The sequence below is a fragment of the Myotis nattereri genome (genome assembly GCF_964212035.1).
Source record: "Myotis nattereri genome assembly, chromosome: 1".
Classification (NCBI taxonomy): domain Eukaryota; kingdom Metazoa; phylum Chordata; class Mammalia; order Chiroptera; family Vespertilionidae; genus Myotis; species Myotis nattereri.
In genome coordinates this window covers 140,504,285-140,526,122 of record NC_138075.1, presented here as the reverse complement: position 1 = coordinate 140,526,122, position 21,838 = coordinate 140,504,285, and the positions used below count along the sequence as shown (strand labels likewise).

At 41.0% G+C, this 21,838-nt stretch overlaps 1 protein-coding gene across 1 annotated transcript in view; it reads right to left on the bottom strand.

The window, feature by feature from the left end:
* MYO3A (myosin IIIA) overlaps positions 1–20,069 on the bottom strand; it is a gene marked incomplete at its 5' end in the record, with an annotated part of 203,401 nt that extends 183,332 nt beyond the window's left edge. The window contains 4 exons of the mRNA XM_081104147.1: positions 2,438–2,537; positions 5,139–5,243; positions 16,891–17,025; positions 19,902–20,069. Coding sequence (XP_080960273.1) covers positions 2,438–2,537; positions 5,139–5,243; positions 16,891–17,025; positions 19,902–20,069 — 508 coding nt within the window. The remainder of the gene's footprint in view (positions 1–2,437; positions 2,538–5,138; positions 5,244–16,890; positions 17,026–19,901) is intronic.
* Between the last annotated feature and the right edge of the window lie 1,769 nt (positions 20,070–21,838).

The window sequence follows — 21,838 nt, the reverse complement described above, 5'->3', positions numbered from 1 at the left end:
CTCTGAGATTTGATTTAAACATAAAATGAGGACATTAATTTTCAGTTTGATTCAGCAATTTGTGGCTTCCCATATCTTATTCCTTCTACCCTTGAGAAGTTTCATTATGCATGCACCTCCATCCTCAGGTTTTTATTCATATGAAAACCTACACGTCATTTTAGGTGAATGGAATCCATGTCCTCTTACCATGCAGATTAGAAATATATGCATTATCTTGTGTACAGAAAAATACAGTATCAGATCTAGGAACACATTTAATAGGCAGGGGCCTTCTTTTCTAATTATTGCTAAAAGGTAAGTCTTTAAGTCAATTAATCGAAAGCAGAAGCTCTCATTTTGTCAGCTTCGCAACTTATGACTACTTTATAATGATACTAGAGGCCCTGGCCTGCAGGATCAGGCCGAAACCAGCTCTCTGACATTCCCTGAGGGGTCCCAGATTGTGAGATGGTGCAGGCCAGGCCAAGGGACCCCACCGGTGCACTATCAGGGCCGGCGAGGGACGCAGAGAGGTTGGCCAGCTGGGGAAGGGCATGTCCGGCCTGTCTCACTCAGTCCTGGTTGGCCAGACCCCAGCAGCAAGCTCACCTTCTGGTCAGAGCGTCTTTCCCCTGGTGGTCAGTGCAAGTCATAGCGACTGGTCGACCGGTCGACTGTCTGCCCTGTGGTGGTCAGTGCATGTCATAGTGAGCGGTTGAGTGGCCTTAGCATATCATTAGCATATTACACTTTGGTTGGTTGAATGGCCAACTGGACGATCGGACACTTAGCATATTATGCTTTTATTATATAGGATCACATAAAAGGTCATCTTATTAATTATCTACGTATATGTTTTTAATCTAGATTATTTCAGAGGGTATCCCAGGAAGCTGCATTTCTCAAAGCTACTGGTTTACCAAGTTTTTCTTTCATGCCTGAGAAGCTGTTTACTTACACTTGTTTTAATAATTTCCATCTAGGCTATATATGTTGTAACCATTTTTTAGAGCAAGAGAATTTGTGAAATCTCCAGTTTAATATTAAGTTCTTCATTTGGGTCTAGTAGAGTAAAGTTAGGGACCTGCCTATGGAATAGTGAAGAGCGTTTTGATGTGTGTGTGTGTGTTTCAATTTCAGGCACAAGTTCTTATTAGTATCATAACCCAGCCAGATTGTCAAACACACAGCTTTGAACTCAACTCGAACACATACTAGCTGTATCCAACTTATTCATCAGGAATTAACTGTCCAACTCACAGCTGCTGGGTAGTTTTCAGAAGCTCAGCTGAGGGAAAAAGAGGAACACACATGGCTGTCTGAGGGATATGCTATCCATGCATTCCTTTCTAGAGACTATAGTCTGAAATTCATTTCTGGGATCAGCCAGAGAGCTACATACACGGATATTAAAACAATTAATTTCTAAAGTTAATCAATGGACTTCCCTAAGCTTCAGTTTCCCAAATTCAAAATGAAGGAAGATTCATTCAATGATCACTCATTGAACTACTAATATCCAAAGCATTAGAATAAGACATAGTCCCACCCCTCAAAGACCCATCTAACTATCTTTCTAAGTATCTTTTTCTATGACCCAAGAGATAATTATAATTCTATGTGATAAACACAAAAATGGAGACATATGCTGGGTACAGAAGCACAAGGAAGGACACCTTACCCAGCCAGAGTGCAGGGAAAGGGAAAGGGAAGAATGCTGGGAGAATACTGAGGTATCTTAGAATAATTATGCTTACCCTCACAAGATTAGAGTATGAGTAGGGATCAAATGAGAGAGGTTGGCTATGAAACAGAAACTCCAGATTGGCTTATTAGTAAATAGGAAATTTATTATCTCATGTGAAAAAAGGTCCAAAGCTAGGGCAGGCTCCAAAGTTGGATAATTTAAGGGCTGGATTACATCATCAAAGACCCTTGCTCTTCCCTTCTTCAGCTCTGCCTTTCTCAGGGTTGTCTTTCCACTTGGAATGAAGCACTACAGGACTGAATAAGGTGCCTGTAGCAGTACAGGCATCACAACAGACACAGAGGGTCTGGAGGAAAACGGAGACCGTCTTCCCCTGTGCTTCCTTCTTAGGAGGGAAGAAAATTTCCCAGAGACCTTTGAAGATTTCAAAATACTGGATTTGGGCACATGCCCATCTGTAAAGCAATTACTAGTCAGGGCTGTGGGATTAGGTGTAGGATAATCAATGGGGTGCCCTCCATTTTAGAGAATCAGCCACACACACTGCTACAGCGGTGTACGGACACAAGCTAGTTGACGTGAAAGTCACTCTTCAAGGAATCTCTCATCTGCCAAATGTTTAAAAACCTGCACTTTCTAACCTCAAGGAGATACAGCCTTTTTATCTACTTTCAATGCCTAGAAAGCAAGGCTAATATTAATGATCAAGTTGTATCACACTATTCATGAATTTCAAATAAAACTTACCAAAATCTACAAGTTTAACTCCGCCTTCTGTGGTCAACAGGATGTTATTTCCTTTTACATCACGATGGATGGTCTTGTTGTTATGCAAATGTTGAAGTCCCTAGAAGGTAGAAAATATCTCCTTTTAAAGAAAGCACCAGCCTGTGGTGTGGCTCAGTGGGTGAGTGTCAACCTATGAACAGGTTCATCCCTGGTCAGGGCACATGCCCAGGTTGCAGGGCTCAGTCCCCCATGGGGGGCGTGTAGGAGGCAGTAGATCAATGATTCCTTCTCATCACTGATATTTCTACCTTTCTCTCCCTCTCTGAAATCAATAAAAATATATTAAAAGAAAAGAAAAAAAGCATCAAACAAAAACATTTCAGATGATTGCATTTGTACAAAATCTATAAGAAACACAGAGAAAATTAAGATTCAAGCATTCTTAAATGTTTAATATTGAATTAGTCATATCAAGTTATATCACTTTCACTTTGGGCTATATAAAAATTCCAAAAAGCAGAGCATGCCCTTAACTCTAATCAAATAATTTTATTGAAAATGTGTTGATCTCAATAAAAGAAAATGCTTATATACTTATCCTATCTAATAATAGACAAACATGGTAATTGACTGTACCTTCACTATGCTTCCCATAAGCTAATCAGGGCGATATGCAAATTAACTGCCAACCAAGATGGCGGTTAACCGCTAACAAAGATGGTGGTTAATTTGCATACATAGGCACAATGCTGGGAGGCGAAAGGGGAAGGACGGAAGAAGCCGCCTGCCGCTGACGGTGATTGGAAACCCAGGTGGCAGGCAAGAGCTGCCTTTGCCCTGCCCCCCGGCCAGTGATTGGAGAACCGGGGCTGCCTTTGCCCGCCCCCCAGCTGGTGATCGGAGAAGCCAGGCGGGGCAGGGAAGAAACAGCCACTGGCAGCCGCCTCTTCCCTGGCCCCCCCCACCCCCCCGCCAGTGATCGGTGATCAGAGAGGCCGGGCAGGGCAGGGAAGAAACAGCCACCGGCAGCCGCCTCTTCCTTGCCCCCCCCCCCACCCCCCGCCAGTGATCGGTGATCAGAGAGGCCGGGCGGGGCAGGGAAGAGGTGGCCTCCAGCAGCGGCCTCTTCCCGCCCCCCCCCCCCCCCGCCCGCCAGTGTTCGGAGAAGTACCTGTATTTTTTTTTTCAAAGTACCTGTATTTTTAATAATTTCTTGACATGGTAAAAGAATTTTACATTATGATCCAAGGGTGGTGGGGTGAGGAGAAGGAGCAGCAGAACAATCCAACAAACAAAAAGGGAAACAGAAATGCATGGTGGAAGGGATTTGAAGGGTGGGTAGGGGCATTGGCCAACTAAAATGCAATTGGTTTGTTACTGAGTGCTATTCATGGGAAGACAGCATCCTGACTCCTTCTCTATATAGCATATTGGGAGTAAAAATGATGCATCCAGGTGGAAATATGATTAGGGGTTGGAAGACAGACAGGGAAAGAAGAAGTCAGAAATAGACACAGAGAGAGTCACTGGCTGGCTGGCTGCAAATACTGACTCTCCAGTAGTGATAGAATAAAAAAGTGGGGGATATCTCTGGAAGATTCAAGAGATAGGGGGCAACTCTTCTATGGTTTTGACTTGCCCAGCAGATTTCCACATACATACATGTACATGCCTATGTTTGCATGCACACACATATACACATAACTGACTGCCCTCCCTGGAAGCACAGAAGAAGAAGAAGCTGCCAGAAGAAGAAGCCGCCCATCTTAATCCAGGCGCCAGCACCTGCTGCTGGCTGCAGCCCAGGAGATGGACAAGCCACCAGCCCGAGGTCCCAGGCTGCAGCCACCCGGAGAAGCTGCCAGCCCTGTGGTCCAGGGCGCCAGCACCTGTGGGCAGGGAAATAGGTTCCCTCTTCTCCTACTGCAGTCATTACTTCAATATTCCCCTTCTGAATTTCTCTCCTGTGCTGCAACCCAACTCCACTTTTCATCAGAAGGATACGGAACAGAGAGAGCAGTGTTAAAAGCTTACATTTTTAAGCCAGTAAGGTTGGTACTTAAACATATAAATGGAAAACTAGAGTCCTCCTTAAGGTCACAAAAGCTACAAAGGACAGGGACAGCGCATGACCTATTATATCCAATAATCCATATGGGGACTGAAAACTTTGCAATGATGACAATTAATGAAGATATGAATCAACTACAATAGTTAACAGGGACAATTCTTCCATCTTTGAAAATATCTACATCAAATCTGTTTAAATAGATTTTCATCTGCATAATATAACATATTCTGACAAGACCACCAGCACCACCAATGTGGTCAGTGTTGTGCCAATAAATGTTTAATAACTGAGGGATACCGTGTGCTGCCCCCCGCCCAGTGCACAAATTTTTGTGCACTGGGCTACTAGTTTTAAATAATGGCAAATAAAAACCTAACTCTTAGTAAAAAATACACATTATCTATCTCATCATAATCACAATCTCAGAAATATACTTAGGAGATCAGAATTCAAGGTTCTGTTGACACAAGGAGGGTAGATTTCCAGTGGAAAAAAGAAATTAGTTGTGCTAAACATTTCAGATTTTGCATATGTGCTCTTGCATCAATAAATTCTAATGTATTACTTTTCTAAAAATAGGATCCACGTTTTCTATTTAACGAGAAATGCCTCAAATAATTAATGCATAAATAATTTAAATTGCCTTACCATTAGTGCTTCACGTAAAATATAGGCAATTATGGGCTCATTCATTCTTTTCCCCTTTTTCAGAAATCCTTTCACAAGATCAGTCACTGATCCTCCATTGCACAGCTATAAAAGAATATTTTAAGTTCGATATTAAAATGAATATGACATTTTAAGGACTTGCTATAAAAGTTTCTACAAAACATTTTTTAAATTATCCAATTTTTGTTTCAAATTATTATTTTCATCATCCTTATGGTTTCATAAATAAATGAACATATAAACTTATAACTACTTTACAATTACTTATTGGAACACAGTTTTCATATGAGTTAATTTTTAGAAGAGAATCTGAAGCACTGGGCTTGATTTTTAAATTCAAGGATAAGAATCATGATTCTACAAATTAGTCCCACCTTTTAGTAGTATCTAGGGCTTAAAAGCATTCTTGATTTCTGATAGCTTAATTAATAGTGCAATAGGTTCCATGACTTCAATACATGGCTACATACTATTTTACATGTGCATTAATTTAAAAACATGACTTCTTTCTGGAAAATTGCAGAATGCTTTGAAGTAAGGATTACAAATAATATTTTGTAGGAAACTGTTTTAAATATCATATTTTCCATGCTCTTTAGCCTCTTCCCTCCACACTCCCCCCACCTGCAAAGTAGAGGACTTTAAATGGAAAAGCAAAAGGGAAGAACATGGTAGGAGAATTTTTCACATCCAGGTTCTCTAAAGTTAGGAAACATGAAACCCCACAGAAGATTCTCCAAGGAGCTGCATATTTGCAGAACATAGAAACACTGATATTAGCAGTGGAATATGAGACAGGAGATACCTAGGCAAATGACCTCAGAACCAACAAAGCTTTGATACATGAACACTGGATCCCCTCACCTCTGCCCCTTTAGCCTTTGTCTTCAACCTGCCTCTTCTCTGGGGGCTCTCGTCCATGTTCTCCTTACCCTGACCCATGAGGCCTCCGCTCCTATCTGCTTTGGTTCCCACAAACTCCTGGAAACTGAAAGAGCCATAATTTCCCTGATTCTACTAACCTAAATGGAGGCAGAGGAAGGAGGTGAGAGGAAATACATTCGTACATAAACAAAACTGAGAGAATTTGTTGCTACCAGATCCACCTTATAAGAAATACTAAAGGAAATTCTTCAGGATAAAAGCAAGCGATCACCGACAGTGGGAATATTATAGGACAGTGAAAAGCTAGGAAAATTCCAGGAAGAGTGGAACAGGGACACTAAAACAGGAAAATTAAACAAAGCCAAAAAGCTTTGCAAGCTGCTTGTAGCAGGACCTTATCTTGAGAACAAAGGGTTAAAACCTCTCCTTCCCACAAAAGAATGCGGGAGAGGAGGGAGAAGAGAAAGGGGAGGGGAGAAGGAGGAATCCTAATTCAACTTTTCACTAACCAGACTGCTTAGTGCAAATCATCCTGGAGTTGTTAAGGCAGCAGTGAGGAGGGGGAAGGAAAAGTGCAGTCTTATCTCATCCCACTGTATAAACAAAGCCAGCAGTCTGGGGATTTAATTGTCAGGTGCTTCTCACAAATTGTGAAAAAGCCATAATAAAGAAGAGGGGTGACCTTCAGAGTTAATCTATACCAGGATAATTAGCAGAGGAATTAAAAAAAAAAACAACTTTTCAATAGGAGGGTATATAATGACTCGAACCCCCACCCAAAGGAACTCTTCGGATTAGCTGAGAGTCCATCTGTGATTCATAAGGCAGATGTATAGATTTGCTTGTATTGCTTCTTTAATAAATATGCATGCTTTTAATTTTTATATGTATATTTTTATTGATTTCAGAGAGGAAGGAAGAGGTAAAGAGAGATAGAAACATCAATGATGAGAGAGAATCATTGATCAGCTGCCTCCTGCACGCCACCCACTGGGGATTGAACCCGCAACTCAGGCATGTGCCCTTGACCGAAATCCAACCTGGGACCCTTTAGTCCGCAGGCCGATGCTCTATCCACCGAGCCAAACTGGCTAGGGCTTTAATTTTTTAATAAATTCATTTTAACACAATCCAATCAGGGTCACTACTTTAAATTCATTTATACAATGAGACAAGAACTGAGGTGGAGAGAGCCCTCTCCCTCTGACTCAGGGATGTCCAATAACGCACTTGTGCACCAATTTGCAGTCCCACTAAGAGTACACAAGTGTTCTCTTCTCCACATACTCTCCAGCATATGTTTATTTGTTTTAAATGGTCTTTCTCCACCATTTGACTGTGAGCTCCACGATCACAGAGTTTGTCTTGCTCTCTAGTGAATGCCCAAAGTCTACCAAAATGCCTGGGTCAAAGTCACAGATGATACTTATGGAATAAATGACAGGTTGGATAAACTTAAGTTCTATACACTTACGCGTGCACACAAACACATACAAAATGACAGAATGGCATCTTTTTTTTTATTTCTTAAAGTATTACAAAGAGTATCAAACATGTCTCCTTTCCCCCCACCCCCCTTGCCATTCTCCCAGCTTCCCCCACGCCCCAGTGTCTTGTGCCCATTAGTTATTCTCATATTCATGCATATAAGTCCTTTGGTTGATCTCCTACCCCCCCACAACCCTCCCCAGGGTTCCCAATGTAGTTTGACATTATTCTCAATGCTGCACTGCCTCTGTATTCATTTTTGTTCATCAGTCTATAATGGTCCTTATTATCCATACATGAGTGAGTTCACGTGGTATTTTTCTCAGCTTCCCAGGGGCCGCCTCAGCCTCACAGGGGCCGCCTCAGCCTCACAGGGGCTGTTTCAACCTCACTGGGGCCGTCTCAACCTCACCAGGGCTGTCTCAACCTCACCGGTGTCGTCTCGACCTCACCAGTGCTGATTCAACCTTACCAGGGCCATCTCAACCTCACTGGGGCCATCTCAGCCTCACTGGGGCCGTCCCAGCCTCACCGGAGCCATCTCAGCCTCACAGGGGCAGTCTCAACCTCACCGGGGCCGTTTCAACCTCACCGGGGTCGTCCCAGCCTCACCGGTGCCGTCTCAGCCTCACAGGGGCAGTCTCAACTTCACAGGGGCTGTTTCAATCTCACTGGGGCCATTTCAACCTCACTGAGGCTGTCTCAACCCCACCAGGGCCACTGCCACCCCACCGGGGCCGTCTCAACCTCACCGGGGCTGTCTCAGCCTTGCCAGGGCTGTCTCAGCCTCACCGGGGCCGTCTCAACCTCACCGGGGCTGTTTCAGCCTCACCAGGGCCGATTCGACCTCACCGGGACCATCTCAACCTCAGTGGGACCATCTCAATCTCACCGGGGCCGATTCAACCTCACCGGGGCTGTCTCAGCCTCACAGGGGCCGTTTCAACCTCACGACAGAATGGCATCTTTTCACATGGTTTATAAGGTACCTCTTCAAAGTGTGACTTTTTTACTTATCAGTAATTTCAATAAAATATATTAATGTAGTAGATTCTGTACTTCAATAAAATACTGATAAGATATGAATGAGAGCTGTCATCATTACCTAATAGATGGTTCCTAATGTGTACTTTCATAGTAGGTAAAATTTTCACATTACTTTTCCAATGTTTAAACTAGAAGCAGTACTTTTAATGTATTATCCTATATAATAAAAGGCTAATATGCAAATAGACTGAACAGTAGAACAACCGAACTGAACAACCAGTCACTATGACGTGTGCTGATCAGCAGGGGGCATGCGGAACATGGCAGGCGTTGGCCGCAGTGGGATGGTGGAGCAGATGAGCGGGGGGCCAGACCAAGGTGGAGTCCTGGTTGCTGTCATTGGGGCAAGCCTCTGGTGGTTATTGAAAATTCTTTGCTCCTGCACACCGTGGTCCTGCCTGGCGCTAGCACCTGCTGCTGGCACCAGCCCCGCTCCCGCTTGCACCCTCTGCTGGCACTGGAGCCACTGCTCGCTCCTGCTGCCTGTGCCTGGTTCTGGTCCCAATCGCTTGGCACCATCAGCGGGTGTGAGTAGCGGCTGCCAGTTGCCCCTGAGGGCTTCTCCACCTCCCCCTGCTCCTGAGGGGTGGAGTGGTGATTCGGGCAGCAGCTGCCATTTGCACCCACTGACAGCACCGGCCAGCGAGTGCGACTGGGGCCAGCGCCATCAGCACGTGGGAGTGACGGTGGTGGGAGGGGCCAGGCAGGGGCACAGAGGATGGGCCAAGATGTGCCCCTATGCCCACCACAGCCTTCCAGCCTACAGTTCCTTTCAAGGTGCATGGATTCGTGCACTGGGGCCCTAGTTGAAATATAATTGGCTTATTTAAGTATGCATTTTGATGTATTTTGGTAATTGTATACAATCATGTAACCAGTAAATCAAGATACAAAACAGGCCTTGGCCAGTTTGGCTCAGTGGTTGGAATGTAGGCCTGCAGACTGAAGGGTCTCGGGCTCCATTCTGGTCAAGGGCATGTATCTCGATTACAGGCTCGTCCCTGGCCCTTGCCGGGGCCCATGTGGGAGGCAAACAATAGATGTGTTTCTCTCACATTGATGTTTCTCTCTCTCTGTCTCTCCCCTTCCTTCCACTCTCTAAAAAAATCAATGGAGAAAATGTCCTTGGGTGAGGATTAGCAAACACAAAATAGATATGAAACAGTTCCATCATCCTAAGCTGTTTTGAAATTCTTGGGAAAACACCATTAAACATTGGTAATGCTAGCAATAAGAAATCTATGATAAAATCTAGGATAAATTAATCTATGATTAAAAATAACTCAGAAATGTTTCATGTGCATGGCAGGAATATGTTGATTTAACAAATGGCAACACATCTTAGGCCACACCATATTTTTCCTCTGAAGTAATACTATAAACTTGCACTCCTGTTCAAAGAGTGGATGTTTCTGCAAGCACTGAATTACTATTAGGGAAGAAAGATATAGAAGCCATATATATGGGTTTCCAGGGTTACAATTAGATTTCTTTTCATCTTGCCCTTTAAACAAAAATAAAATGAAATGACTAGGTAACTTAGCTGTCTGTTCTATTGCAAGTACACTCAATAACAGCATTTTACATGAGAACTTGGAATGGTGGTTCCAGTCCTAAGAACATGAAAAGAGTCATCCTGACCTTTATGCTCCTCCACTGCAATTGTGCAGAGCCAAAGGCAGGAGGGAGCAATGCTGTGCTATCAGAGCAACTCAGAAGCCCAGCTTCCCACTCCTGCCCTCCATCCCCTGTCCCCTCCCACATGTGCAGGTCTGAAGTGGCTTCATGTCTCCTGTGTACATGCTCTCTCCAGGGCAGTAAAGGGTTAATAGCTGAAAAAAAAATAAACAGAAACCATTCCTTCATTTTACTTTCTATCATCCTATGTTTCCTTTCCTCATGACAGGATTGCTAGATGCAGGTCTAAAGACAGAATAACTACTAATGCATGTCATATGAAAGTAGTACTTGTCTACAAAAACCACATCGATTACCTGAAATATCTATTTGAGAGGCTTTATATAATTATTTACTGAATTTTTGTGCTTTCAAATACCAACTGTAATTTTTAGTCTTTGATGCCTTGAAAGGGATATAATTTCAAAGAGAAAAATTGCTATAATTGGAAAGCAATGAGAGAAAGCAATGTCACTGTTAAGAATGAACAAATCAGGACCAATTCAGATAAATAACAGAATGCACTGTGCAGCACCACTGCAAAAGGAGCAATTATACCTCAGACTGAATTATGGGAGAGGGCCTTTTAACACAAAGATGTCCTAACTGAATTTTGTCTCTATTCTGGCTGAGGGAACACTAGGCAAATAGCCTCTGAGAGAGAAGACTGGATTGCTTAGGGCAGTGGTCGGCAAACTGTGGCTCGGCAAACCACAGCTCATGAGCCACATGCGGCTCATTGGCCCCTTGAGTGTGGCTCTTCCACAAAATACCGGTTCTCCCACAAAATACCGACTTCTGCGCATGGGCCACGAAGTTTCAATCACACTGTACGTGCGCGCCCTCACGTGGTGTTCTGTGGAAGAGCCACACTGAAGGGGCCAAAGAGCCGCATGTGGCTCGCGAGCCGCGGTTTGCCCACCACGGGCTTAGGGATTTAAAATGTAGCTGTTCATCCAACCAAGAAGGGGAAAATTAGTTACATCTCAGTTTTTCCATTTGTCAACATCAGTAGCAAATGCTTAGTGACTCGATTTTGACTCTATGTTTCGGTCTCCAGGTTCAGTGATAAACATATGCAGAAACCTAACCAACTCCCACGTCCCCCTGGGTCCTTGCCACTGATCTGCAACTGGAGACATTAGGAGTTAAAGGAAGTACAAACCCAAAAGAGGCATAGTAGTCCCCCCTTATCGGCAGTCTTTTTCCCCCCAGGGTTTCAGTTAACCGTGATCAACCACGGTCTAAAAATATTAAATGGAAAAATCCAGAAATAAACAATCTATAAGTTTCCTATTGCATGCCATTCCAAGTAGTTTCAATGATGAACTCAGTTGCTGCCTGCTCCATCTGGCCAGGACATGAATCATCCCTCTATCCAGCATATTTACACTGTACATAGAGTACATAAGGTATTTTGAGACAGAGAGAGGAGAGACCACATTCACATAACTTTTATTACAGTATATTGTTATACTTGTTCTATTTTATTTTCATCATTGTTATTAATCTCTTACTGTGCCTAATTTATAAATAAACTTTACCACAGATGTGTATGTATAGCAAAAAAAATCCTATCTAATAAAAGAATAATATGCAAATTGACCCTAATGGCGGAATGGGAATGACCAGTCGCTATGATGTGCACTGAACACCAGTGGGCAGACACTCAATGCAAGAGCTGCCCTCTGGTGGTCAGTACGCTTCCACAAGCTGGGCTGATGACTGCCAGCGCAGCGGTGGTGGCGGGAGCCTCTCCTGCCTCTGTGGCAGCACTAAGGATGTCTGGGAGTGGGCCTAAGCCGGTAGGTGGACATTTCCCAAGGGGTCCTGGACTGCAAGAGGGTGCAAGCCAGGGCTGAGGGATCCCAGTAGTACATATAAGGCTCAGTACTATCTATGGCTTTATGCATCCACTGGGGGTCTGGGAACACATCTATTGCCCATGAATAAGGGGGACTACCCTATCTGTATTTTACTAAGCAGGTCAGCAAAGGGATGTGGTAGCAATAGGCAAAAATTAATATAAGTATGGTACTTTAAAATGAGGCATAGATAAAGAAACAATTAGTTCTCCCTTTATGTCTTCATGACTAGGAAAACCTAAAATGTTAAATGATAGTAAAAATCTCCATAGACCTTCCTGTAAAAAAACATAAAACAAACTAATTAGATCCCACAGCAAAAAATGTTCTACCTCTTCTCTTAGTAGGTCATTTCGTTTCAACTGCATGACTGGAATTTCAGTAGGCTAGCAACTAGTACTCTTTTACTGAATCAGGGCAACATTTACAGTCTGAAGATAAATACACAGAAAATTTAGAAGGAAAGAATTCCCAAACAGAGCCTTATATATTATTCATGCTCAAGAACTTATAGTATGCCCTGGCCAGTGTGACTCAGTTGGTTGAATGCTGTCTCATGCACCAAAAGATCTCCAGTCGATTCCTGGTCAGGGCACACACCCAGGTTGTGGGTTTGATCCCCGGTTGGAGTGCTATGGGAGGCAACTGATCAATGCTTCTCTCTCACATGGATGTTTCTCTCTCTCTCTCTCTCTCTCTCTCTCTCTCTCTCTCTCTCTCGTAAATAAAGCATATTAAAAAATTATAGTATGACAAAATGAAGAAAAGATACAAGAAAGAAAAAACTATATCAAAGTGAAAGAAATCATTTAAAATCACAACTAAATAATAGAGAAAATAGACTGCCTGGAAAGACCTATATACACATTATTCTTAGGATTTCAATTCTAAATTGAAATATAAATAAAATGATTTTTCATGGTAAAAAGTCACTGGGCAGCAGTTGGTCTAAGCTGGCATAGCGCTTACCCACACGCCAGACTGATAATGAGGGGTGTGATGGTGCTCAGCCCCTCCGAGACACATCTTCCTTATGTAGATTCACATTAGAAACCAGGCGTTGTTAGCATGGCTTGGTAGTTGTGCCTCTTTTGGGCCACTCTTTTGGTATCCTCATTCAAAATAATTCATTTGGGCTTTATTATAATAATAGGTATAATTAGCAGTCATTTTGTAGAATAAAGTATTGATGCCACAAGCCAATTTTCTGAAAGTTCCTCTAAAGCAGCATTTGCACCATTCATGTTTATAAATCAGATAATTATACATCTGGCCATTTATGTGTATATGTAATGTATAATTGATTTACATATGCAATTCAATTATCTTATATCAGTTAGCCAACTTCTTGCTTTCTTTACCCTTTTCCCCTCACGTTGTAAGTTCAGATGGATTAGATTTCTGAAATCCCTTTATAATAAATTACCATTTATTCTTTTTTTCTCAGGCTATTTAGGGATATTTCCAATACCACCACCTGATAATAAAATATAAGGACAAATCTCAAAGAAGCTGTTAAGTCTCTATTGATTCATTATATCAGGAAGCTGCTTCACTTTACTGGATGTTCCAAAACCATTTTAATCAATCTTTTCTGCCCTCTGAAAAGAACATTTAACTATGATCAGGAGTCTCAACTCTCACCTAATTCCACGTGATAATAATGAATGTCAGTATAGGCTTTGATCATCATGAAAGACAATGACTGATCTCATTCAATACTTTTAAAGGCAAAGATTTATACATTATGTCCTTGCCCATTTAGACCTACATTACAATGCCTAATCATCTGCCAATGGTTTTACATGGAAAAAAGTAAAGATGCAATTATTGAATATGTTTTGAAGGATACAAAGACATGAAATTTTATTCAAGACTATACTAAGGATTTGCACAGCATTACATCTCAAATATACAAACAAACATGAAGTAAGCCCTTTAAAATTCTCCATTAATTTAAGGCAAAATGGTTTAAATTCATAATTTACATACTATTACTTAGGTAATTAAGTTTTGCTTTGTTTTCATGTGTGATTTAACTAAAAACATAAAGCTATTTAAAACTTAATTGAGAAGTACAAAATAATTCTCAAATCCTAATAATTTGCCTATTTCTAAAAACACAGCTGGTTATTTACAATTTTTAAACTTCTATATGATAATATAATACACAGTTTCAAATTTTGGAAAGGTTCTTGAAAATATTATTTTACAGTTTTGAAAGCCTCTATGGTTCAATTGAAGGTGGCAGATTAAACATAAATTTATTTCCTCTCACTCATGAATCTCTGTTAAAATGCTAGTAAAGGAATAAAAAAGTATAAATCACAAGGAAATAGAGAACAGAAAAAGAGAGAGAAGCAGTCAAGAGGTTCAATAAAATTTTTCAACGTGGAAATCAGATAACTAGTGGTAACTGATTTAGCAACGCAAAGGAAGCCACAAACTAAAATGCTCAGTGAGCAGATTAACCCAGACAGGACTGAGTCACAGTGAAAAGGGGCGGTGGAGTAGGGAGGAGAGATGCAAAACATAAGGAATCCTTTGGAGTCTCTAATCAAAAGACTTGACCCCTCTTAACCCACGTACAAGCTATCCACATGCAGAAGCCTGCCTGGTACTCCTCACACACTCACCCAGCAAGAGACTGGAGGTTTTGTTCCCTACAGAGGCTGAACTGAAGAGACTCAAGATGTGATGACATCACTGCAGCGGATAATGAGAGTAAGGCGCATACCATTACATGATGTGCAAAACAGAGAAATAAAGTTGGAAAGTGGCGGTGATGAGATCCAGAAAATGATGGATTCTACCCAGGTGAGCAGCAGAGTGATATATCAGAGGTTAGGTGCATGACAGACCTCCAGAATGGAGCAGGACACCAGTTCCAGAAGTGCAAATAATAACCTTGCTAAAATGCAGAACCTGGATTACTACATAAAAGAGCAGAAATGCTCAGTCACACATGTCCAAGTACATCAATCAACACATCAAAAGCACAGACCTGCTCAGGAGAAGGTGGCACCACTAATCTGGAAATACATTATTATTGCTTTACATGTTAGGCTTTTTGGTTCTACTTGCTTTTTATTGTGTATTTATTTTGAAAAAGGTAAAAAGTAATTAAGTCTATCTGAAATTACATTAAGTGAAAAATAGGATAATTTGATACGTGATATTTTCAATCATTTAAACATACAAAAAAGGGTAAAGGATATATGTTAAATGTTAAGAATGGTTGTTAAGAATGGTTCTTTTAGTTTCAAGTACAGGGGGGCCTTGACTTACGAGTGTCCCGACTAATGAGTTTTTCGAGATATGAGCCATCTCTCGGCCGATTTTTTGCTTTGAGTTGCGAGCTAAAATTCGGGTTACGAGCCAGCTTCAGATACCCCACTGCTAGTTGGCGCAGCGATCGTCACAGTGAACGCCACAACATCAGCCCAGCATCATGTGTCTCACTCGTTCACTTTTGATTTGACATAGGAGTAATTTGAGTTACGAGCTCCGTCACGGAACGAATTAAACTCGTAAGTCAAGGCCCCACTGTATTTTCTACAATTATCATCCATTATTTCTATAATCTCTTATAATTCATAATAAAAATATGATGTTGAGTAAGGAAGCAATATAATTTATAAATGATTATTATGCCACTGTAAGAAAACCAACAGAATATTCTGAAAGAAGTAGAATAATCAAATGCTAATAAAATCATAATGAACACAATAAACATATGATACTACAGTGGTCAATAAGGATTTTACTAGACATGATTACAACTTGAAAAAATTCTTAAATCACTTGAATAACAATATTCAATGAAAATTAGTAAAGCCACATTCTCCTAGGACTGGCAGTTACCTGAGCAGGGCGCCTTCTAGAGCTCGGCATTAGAGAGAACTATCCAAACTATTCTCAGGCCTTAAAAGGCAGAATCTACAGCTTCCCTCTGGCAACACAGTCAGTGTTCTACACCATTTCTACTGTGGTTTCCACACACACACACACCCCCGCCGCCCCATACATGCAAATACCTGGTTTTGTAATTTATGTCATTAGTATTCAATAAGGAGAAAGAGAAAAAAAATAAGAACCATAGCAGCTCACCATTTTTGCATAATGAAGCCTCACTTAAAATTAATTTTCTCTTCTATCCTAGCACCTGGCACAGAGCCTCAATCATGTATTAGTTGAATAAAATATGGATGAATAAGTAAATATTATAATGAAGTCCCTTTTAAGCTTGTTCTTCTGCAAGGAAAATAATCCTAGTTTCTTTAGGCTTTTATTGTGGAGACGTTCCTTTAATTTTTAATAATCTTTGTGGCTTTTAATTCCCAATGTGTCTTAAGATGACAGGGCCTGCCCTAGCCAGTTTGACTCAGTGGATAGAGCACTGGCCCACGGACTGAACGGTCCCAGGTTCGATTTAGGGAAAGGGAACAGTTGCAGGCTTGCTCCCCAGCACTGCTTGGGATGCATGTGGGAGGCAACCAAGTGATGTGTCTCTCTCACATCGATGTTTCTCTCTCTGTGTCTCTCCCCTTCCCTTCCACTCTCTCTAAAAATCAATAGAAAAAATCCTTGGGTGAGGATTTAAAAAAAAGATGACAAGGCCACAACTGGGCGCAACATTCCACTGAGAATGTAACCAGTCAGTCAGGAACACACTAGAACTGCTTTGTGATATCGATGTTGCATAAACATGACGACATTCCAAACCACACTGCAAATTTCTACCCATAAAATAATGTTGAAACACTTACCTCAAGAACCAACCAAAGCTTATCTCCATTTATTTTATCCTTTTTGAAGTACATCCCGTAGAATTTGACCACATTAGGATGGTCAGAAAGAGTTTTTAAGATACTATACTCTGCTTCAATCTCTTCATCAATATCCTAGTTTCAAAAAGTCATAGAAAGAGAACTGTGAGGAAAGCATGAATAACATCAAAGAAACTTATTACAGAAACCGAACAGAGAATTTAATTTTGTCAAAGTAAAGTCATAATAGTTTTTATTGTGCTCAGCACTGTGCATTGAAATTTCTCATTATATTGTTAAAGGGAGAGTTTGGGATTTTCCTGCTAATCAAATATATCTCCAATTAAGTTAATTTAATTGAATTAAAAGGGATAAATAAAAGGCTATTTTGGTATGTAGTTACTGTAGAGAGAAGCATATAGGGAGAACTACTAAAGATTATTTCCTTTACTTTATAGTGTTAACTGCATTTCAATGGCAAGGCCACTAATTTAAAATAAAAACTTTAAGCTAGTTCATTTTATTTCTTTGAAATACAGGATATTTAGAAACTATCAAAACTCAGCCATAAAATAGATTCCCACCTTTCCAAAAAAGTAAAATACAATAAATTCCTACCTTTCCAAAAAAGCAAAATGCAGTAAAATTATATAAAATGGTGTATAGTCTTTAGTTAGCTAAAGGCCCATTAAGAATAAGAAGAATTGATTGCTATCCTGTCAATAAAAATTCAAGATAGCCCCTAGTCATGTTTCTAGATAAACCATATATACATGAAACAACTCATAGAGGAATAAAAGAAAGCTGTCTAATACTGTTTTTACAGTAATATTTAATGTCCACATTGTTGTAAGACAGATGATGGAATCACAGAGCTGAAAAGAGTTTTAGACCATAGCTCTCACATGAGAGGAAGACACTGAAGCTCAGAGAAGTTAGAGTCACAGAGCTGGTTGATGCAAGATCCAGGACTAGCCTGCCTGCAAGACCACTGCCTGCTACCTCCCGATCCTGCTCATTCCAGCCTTATTTTTGGAGAGAAATTCACTAGTTCGAAATCCATAATAATGAGACCCTTTTAATAAAAAAGCCACTCTGTGAAATGCTTGGATGCATTTAAATTTATTTTATTTAGATTATAATCTCTTGGTTATAAATCTTTTTTATTTGACTTGTGACATGATGGATGAAGAGTAAATAATTCTTAGAAAACCACATAGGTACTATGACAAGAATAAAAGCAGCAAAATTTCATACTAGAGCTATGCAATCAATATGTTCCATGAAAGCCATACAACAAAGCATGATTTATTAGGTTAGTAGTATACCAAACATGACTATATTATGAAAGCCATCTGTTCTTCTCCATTAAGAAGTAAGGAATGGGAGAGAGACACTGACTATAGAATCAGACCATGGGATCTGTCTGGAATATTTTCTCTTGTCACCATGAACCCCGATCCCTAATCGCAAAGACTAGAGGAGAGAGGTACAGTCACTTCGGTACAGCTTAACTTGGGTCTCTCTTCCCTTAGTTTAAAGGTAAGCACTTTCCAATAGGGAAATGAGAAGACATTCCGCATCAGTTAAGACTAAGCATAGTGCTACTCATTATTTTTCTTCATTATCACCTAATTACGGGGTTGGGGGGGGGGGGAGACACAACCCACACTCTTTCTTCTTTACTCAAAATAATATGAGACACTACAGTCAGCATGAGTTTAGTAGAAATAAACTATGCAAAAAAAAAAAATCAATCTTAAGATGAACAGTGGCCCAGAGACCTTTTGCAGTGACCTCCAGTTCTGTTAGTGGGAGGAGGACTGGGACTCGGATGTCCCCTACCACCAACCACATCATTTATATCAGGCTACATTCCCATCACATGCGCAAGAGTGATATAAATGGAGAAGCGGCTTTCAATAGAAGTTTGGGGATTACGTGATCACTGAGCTCATTCCTGCTCAGCCATGTGCTATGGGAGAGCTACATATCCCCCAGTAGCTGAAAATGCTTCAAAAGAGCCAGTTCACATTCCCAGAAGACAGAATCTTGTCAATCTCCTCATGCTATTCAGGGCAAAGAAAGACTTAGCAGGTTCCCTTATCACAGCTGCTACTCCAGAAGAAGTAAAGAGAGATCCCACGCGGGCATCGCTTAAACAGACAGAACACGGGATTCAGTTCTTCACAAGGAACCGCAACCTGACTACAAATGAACACTGCTGAAATTATTTAAGCAAACCTGAAAATTAATTTCCCTTCGCTGAATGAAATTTAATTTTTTTCAATCCTCACTTGAGGATATGTGTTTTTATTGATTTTAGAGAGAGAGGAAGGGAGAGAGAGAGGGAGGGAGGGAGGGAGAAAGGGAGGGGAGAGAGAGAGAGAGAGAGAGAGAGAGAGAGAGAGAGAGAGAGAAAGGAAGGGAGGGGGTGAGGGAGGGAGAAAAAAAGATCCATATAAGAGAGAAACATTGATCATTTGTCTCCTGCACATACCTGGACCAGAAATTAAACCTGCAACCTGGTTATGTGCCCCACCGGGAATCGAACTCACAACCTTTCAGTGTACGGGAAGATGCTCCAAGAAACCGAGGCACAGTGGCCAAGACCGAAATCTAATTTAAAAAGAAATATCCTGGCTTGGCTTAAGAAAAATTCTTCCTGCAGCCTAAATAAATGCAAGAAGAAAAGGAGATCTGGTCCTGGTGACATGTGAGGACTACTTCTACACCCGCGGGTCTATTATTACAACTTTTTGAAATCTAAAATAATATTAAATGAACTGTTGAGCTGTTGTGAGCTGTATTTATTTGTATTATATACTTATTAATTTATCAAATATTTCTTGGGCCTTATATGTTAGGCATACAAACAAGGAAATTCTAACAATCAGACTTTTTCCCCCACATTTTCTTCAAATTGAAATAAATAAATCAAGATAAGGTACTTAGAGACTTTTTGCAGACAAAAACAAAGTTAATTACATGATAAAAACAATGTGACTTACATGAATCGGATCCAGAATTTTGACTGCTGCTTTTTGGCCATTTTTCTTATTCAACACTTTAAAAACTTTCCCGTAAGTTCCTTTGCCAATTGTTTCGGTGATTTCCCATGTATCAGAAGGATCAGGAAAGTTATCAAAGATGATTGTTTTTCCAATTAATGGAAGCATCTCAAAAGTTTAAATCACTGGACTGGAGAGAAAAAGTACAGAGTTTCATCTCCATTTGATTGGGATATTAAATAGCACACATAAACTCATGGGAAATTATCTGATCTTTTCACTGATATGATGGAAAATATACATCAATAACCAAATGTACTTAGAGTCAAGGGAAATTTTAATTTCAATTCTTTTTTGCAAACAGATTAATATGAATTTAATAATGCTTTGTAAGCAAGGCTTTATTTCTATGTTTAATATAGTCCCATATTAATTACTGTTCATTCTCTTCAGATTAGAATAAGAGGTCTGTATTTAAATAATTTTATTTACTACTTTCTACACAGGTATAAAAAATTTTAGCATGTTTAGAGATGATAAAATTCGACTTCTTCATAAAAGCAAATCCTCACTTTAAAGTGTTCTTTTCTTTTAACACTTCTCTATATAAAACCCAATAATGGGTCCTCCCACATTGCTTTTAGGAATAAATTTCTTTAACATAACCTACCAGGTCCTTTAAAATATGGCTCTTGCTTAATTGTCTAGCCTTGGGTAGCTACACTTTTCTCATCTATATTATAAAAGGCCAGTGGCCATAACACCATAACAACCAAACAACTGGCCACCAGGAGGTGCATTGATGGGTCTCCTGGCATGGCGGGTCTCGGTCGTGTGGCGCGGCGGGTCGTGCGACATGGCAGGTTTCCGGTCTCGTGCAATTTCACACGCCGTGCCTCTGGTATACCATAATACAGCCACTCAGGATCCTTCAGGTCCTTTCTTTCTGCTTGAGAATCTTAATATACACTATTTCTTCCCACCATTCTTTGTTAAATTCAAACTCCTACTTATCTTTCAGCTCTTAGCTTATATGTCACTTCCTCAAAATATGACCACTCTCTATCCCATTTGGGTTGCATGATCCACCTCTGTACTCCAACAGCATGCTGCACCTACCTTTATCTGATAACTACAGGCCCAGTGCATGAAAATTTGTGAACTCAGGGGGGTCCCTCAGTCCGGCCTGTGCCCTCTCGCAGTCTGGGACCCCTCGGGGGATGTCCACCTGCTGACTTAGGCCCGTTCCCTGGTGGATCAGGCCTAAGCTGGCAGTCAGACAGCTCTCTGGCAACCCAGGAGCCCTCGGGGAGATGTCCACCTGCCATGGAGGTTGGGCCTAAACCATTAGTCGGACATCCTTGGTGCTGCCGTGGAGGTGGGAGTGGCTCCAACCACCGCTGCTGCACTGGCCAGCCATGACTGGCTTCTGGCTAAGTGGCGCTCCCCCTGTGGAAGTGCACTGAGCAGCAGGGGGCAGCTCCTGTGTTAAGAGTCTGCCCCCCTGGTGGTCAGTGTGCATCATAGTGACCGATCATTTTGTCATTAGGGTCAATTTGCATATTACCCTTTTATTATATAGGATACTATATGCCCAGCACATGGCACAGGACTGGAATAATTAGGAGAATGTGGCCAATGAGGTCAAGGCTTTAAAAGAAGATTTTATGTATAACTTGAGATAAGATCCCAAGTTTCTGACTTCTAAGTAGATATTTTTTACCTTCCACTTTCTCCCTATATTACATTCAACCATTTTCATGAAATTAAAAAAAGGAAGAAATAGAAAGAGCTCTGGAACTTCAGTCCATGAAATTCACTTGTCTGACCACAACTTTCAATCTCATCCACACTACTAATACATTCCTCACTATCAGACATCTTCAGTCTTCATTCCCTCTTTATTTTCTTCTTCCCCAGCATAAATTCTACAGCTT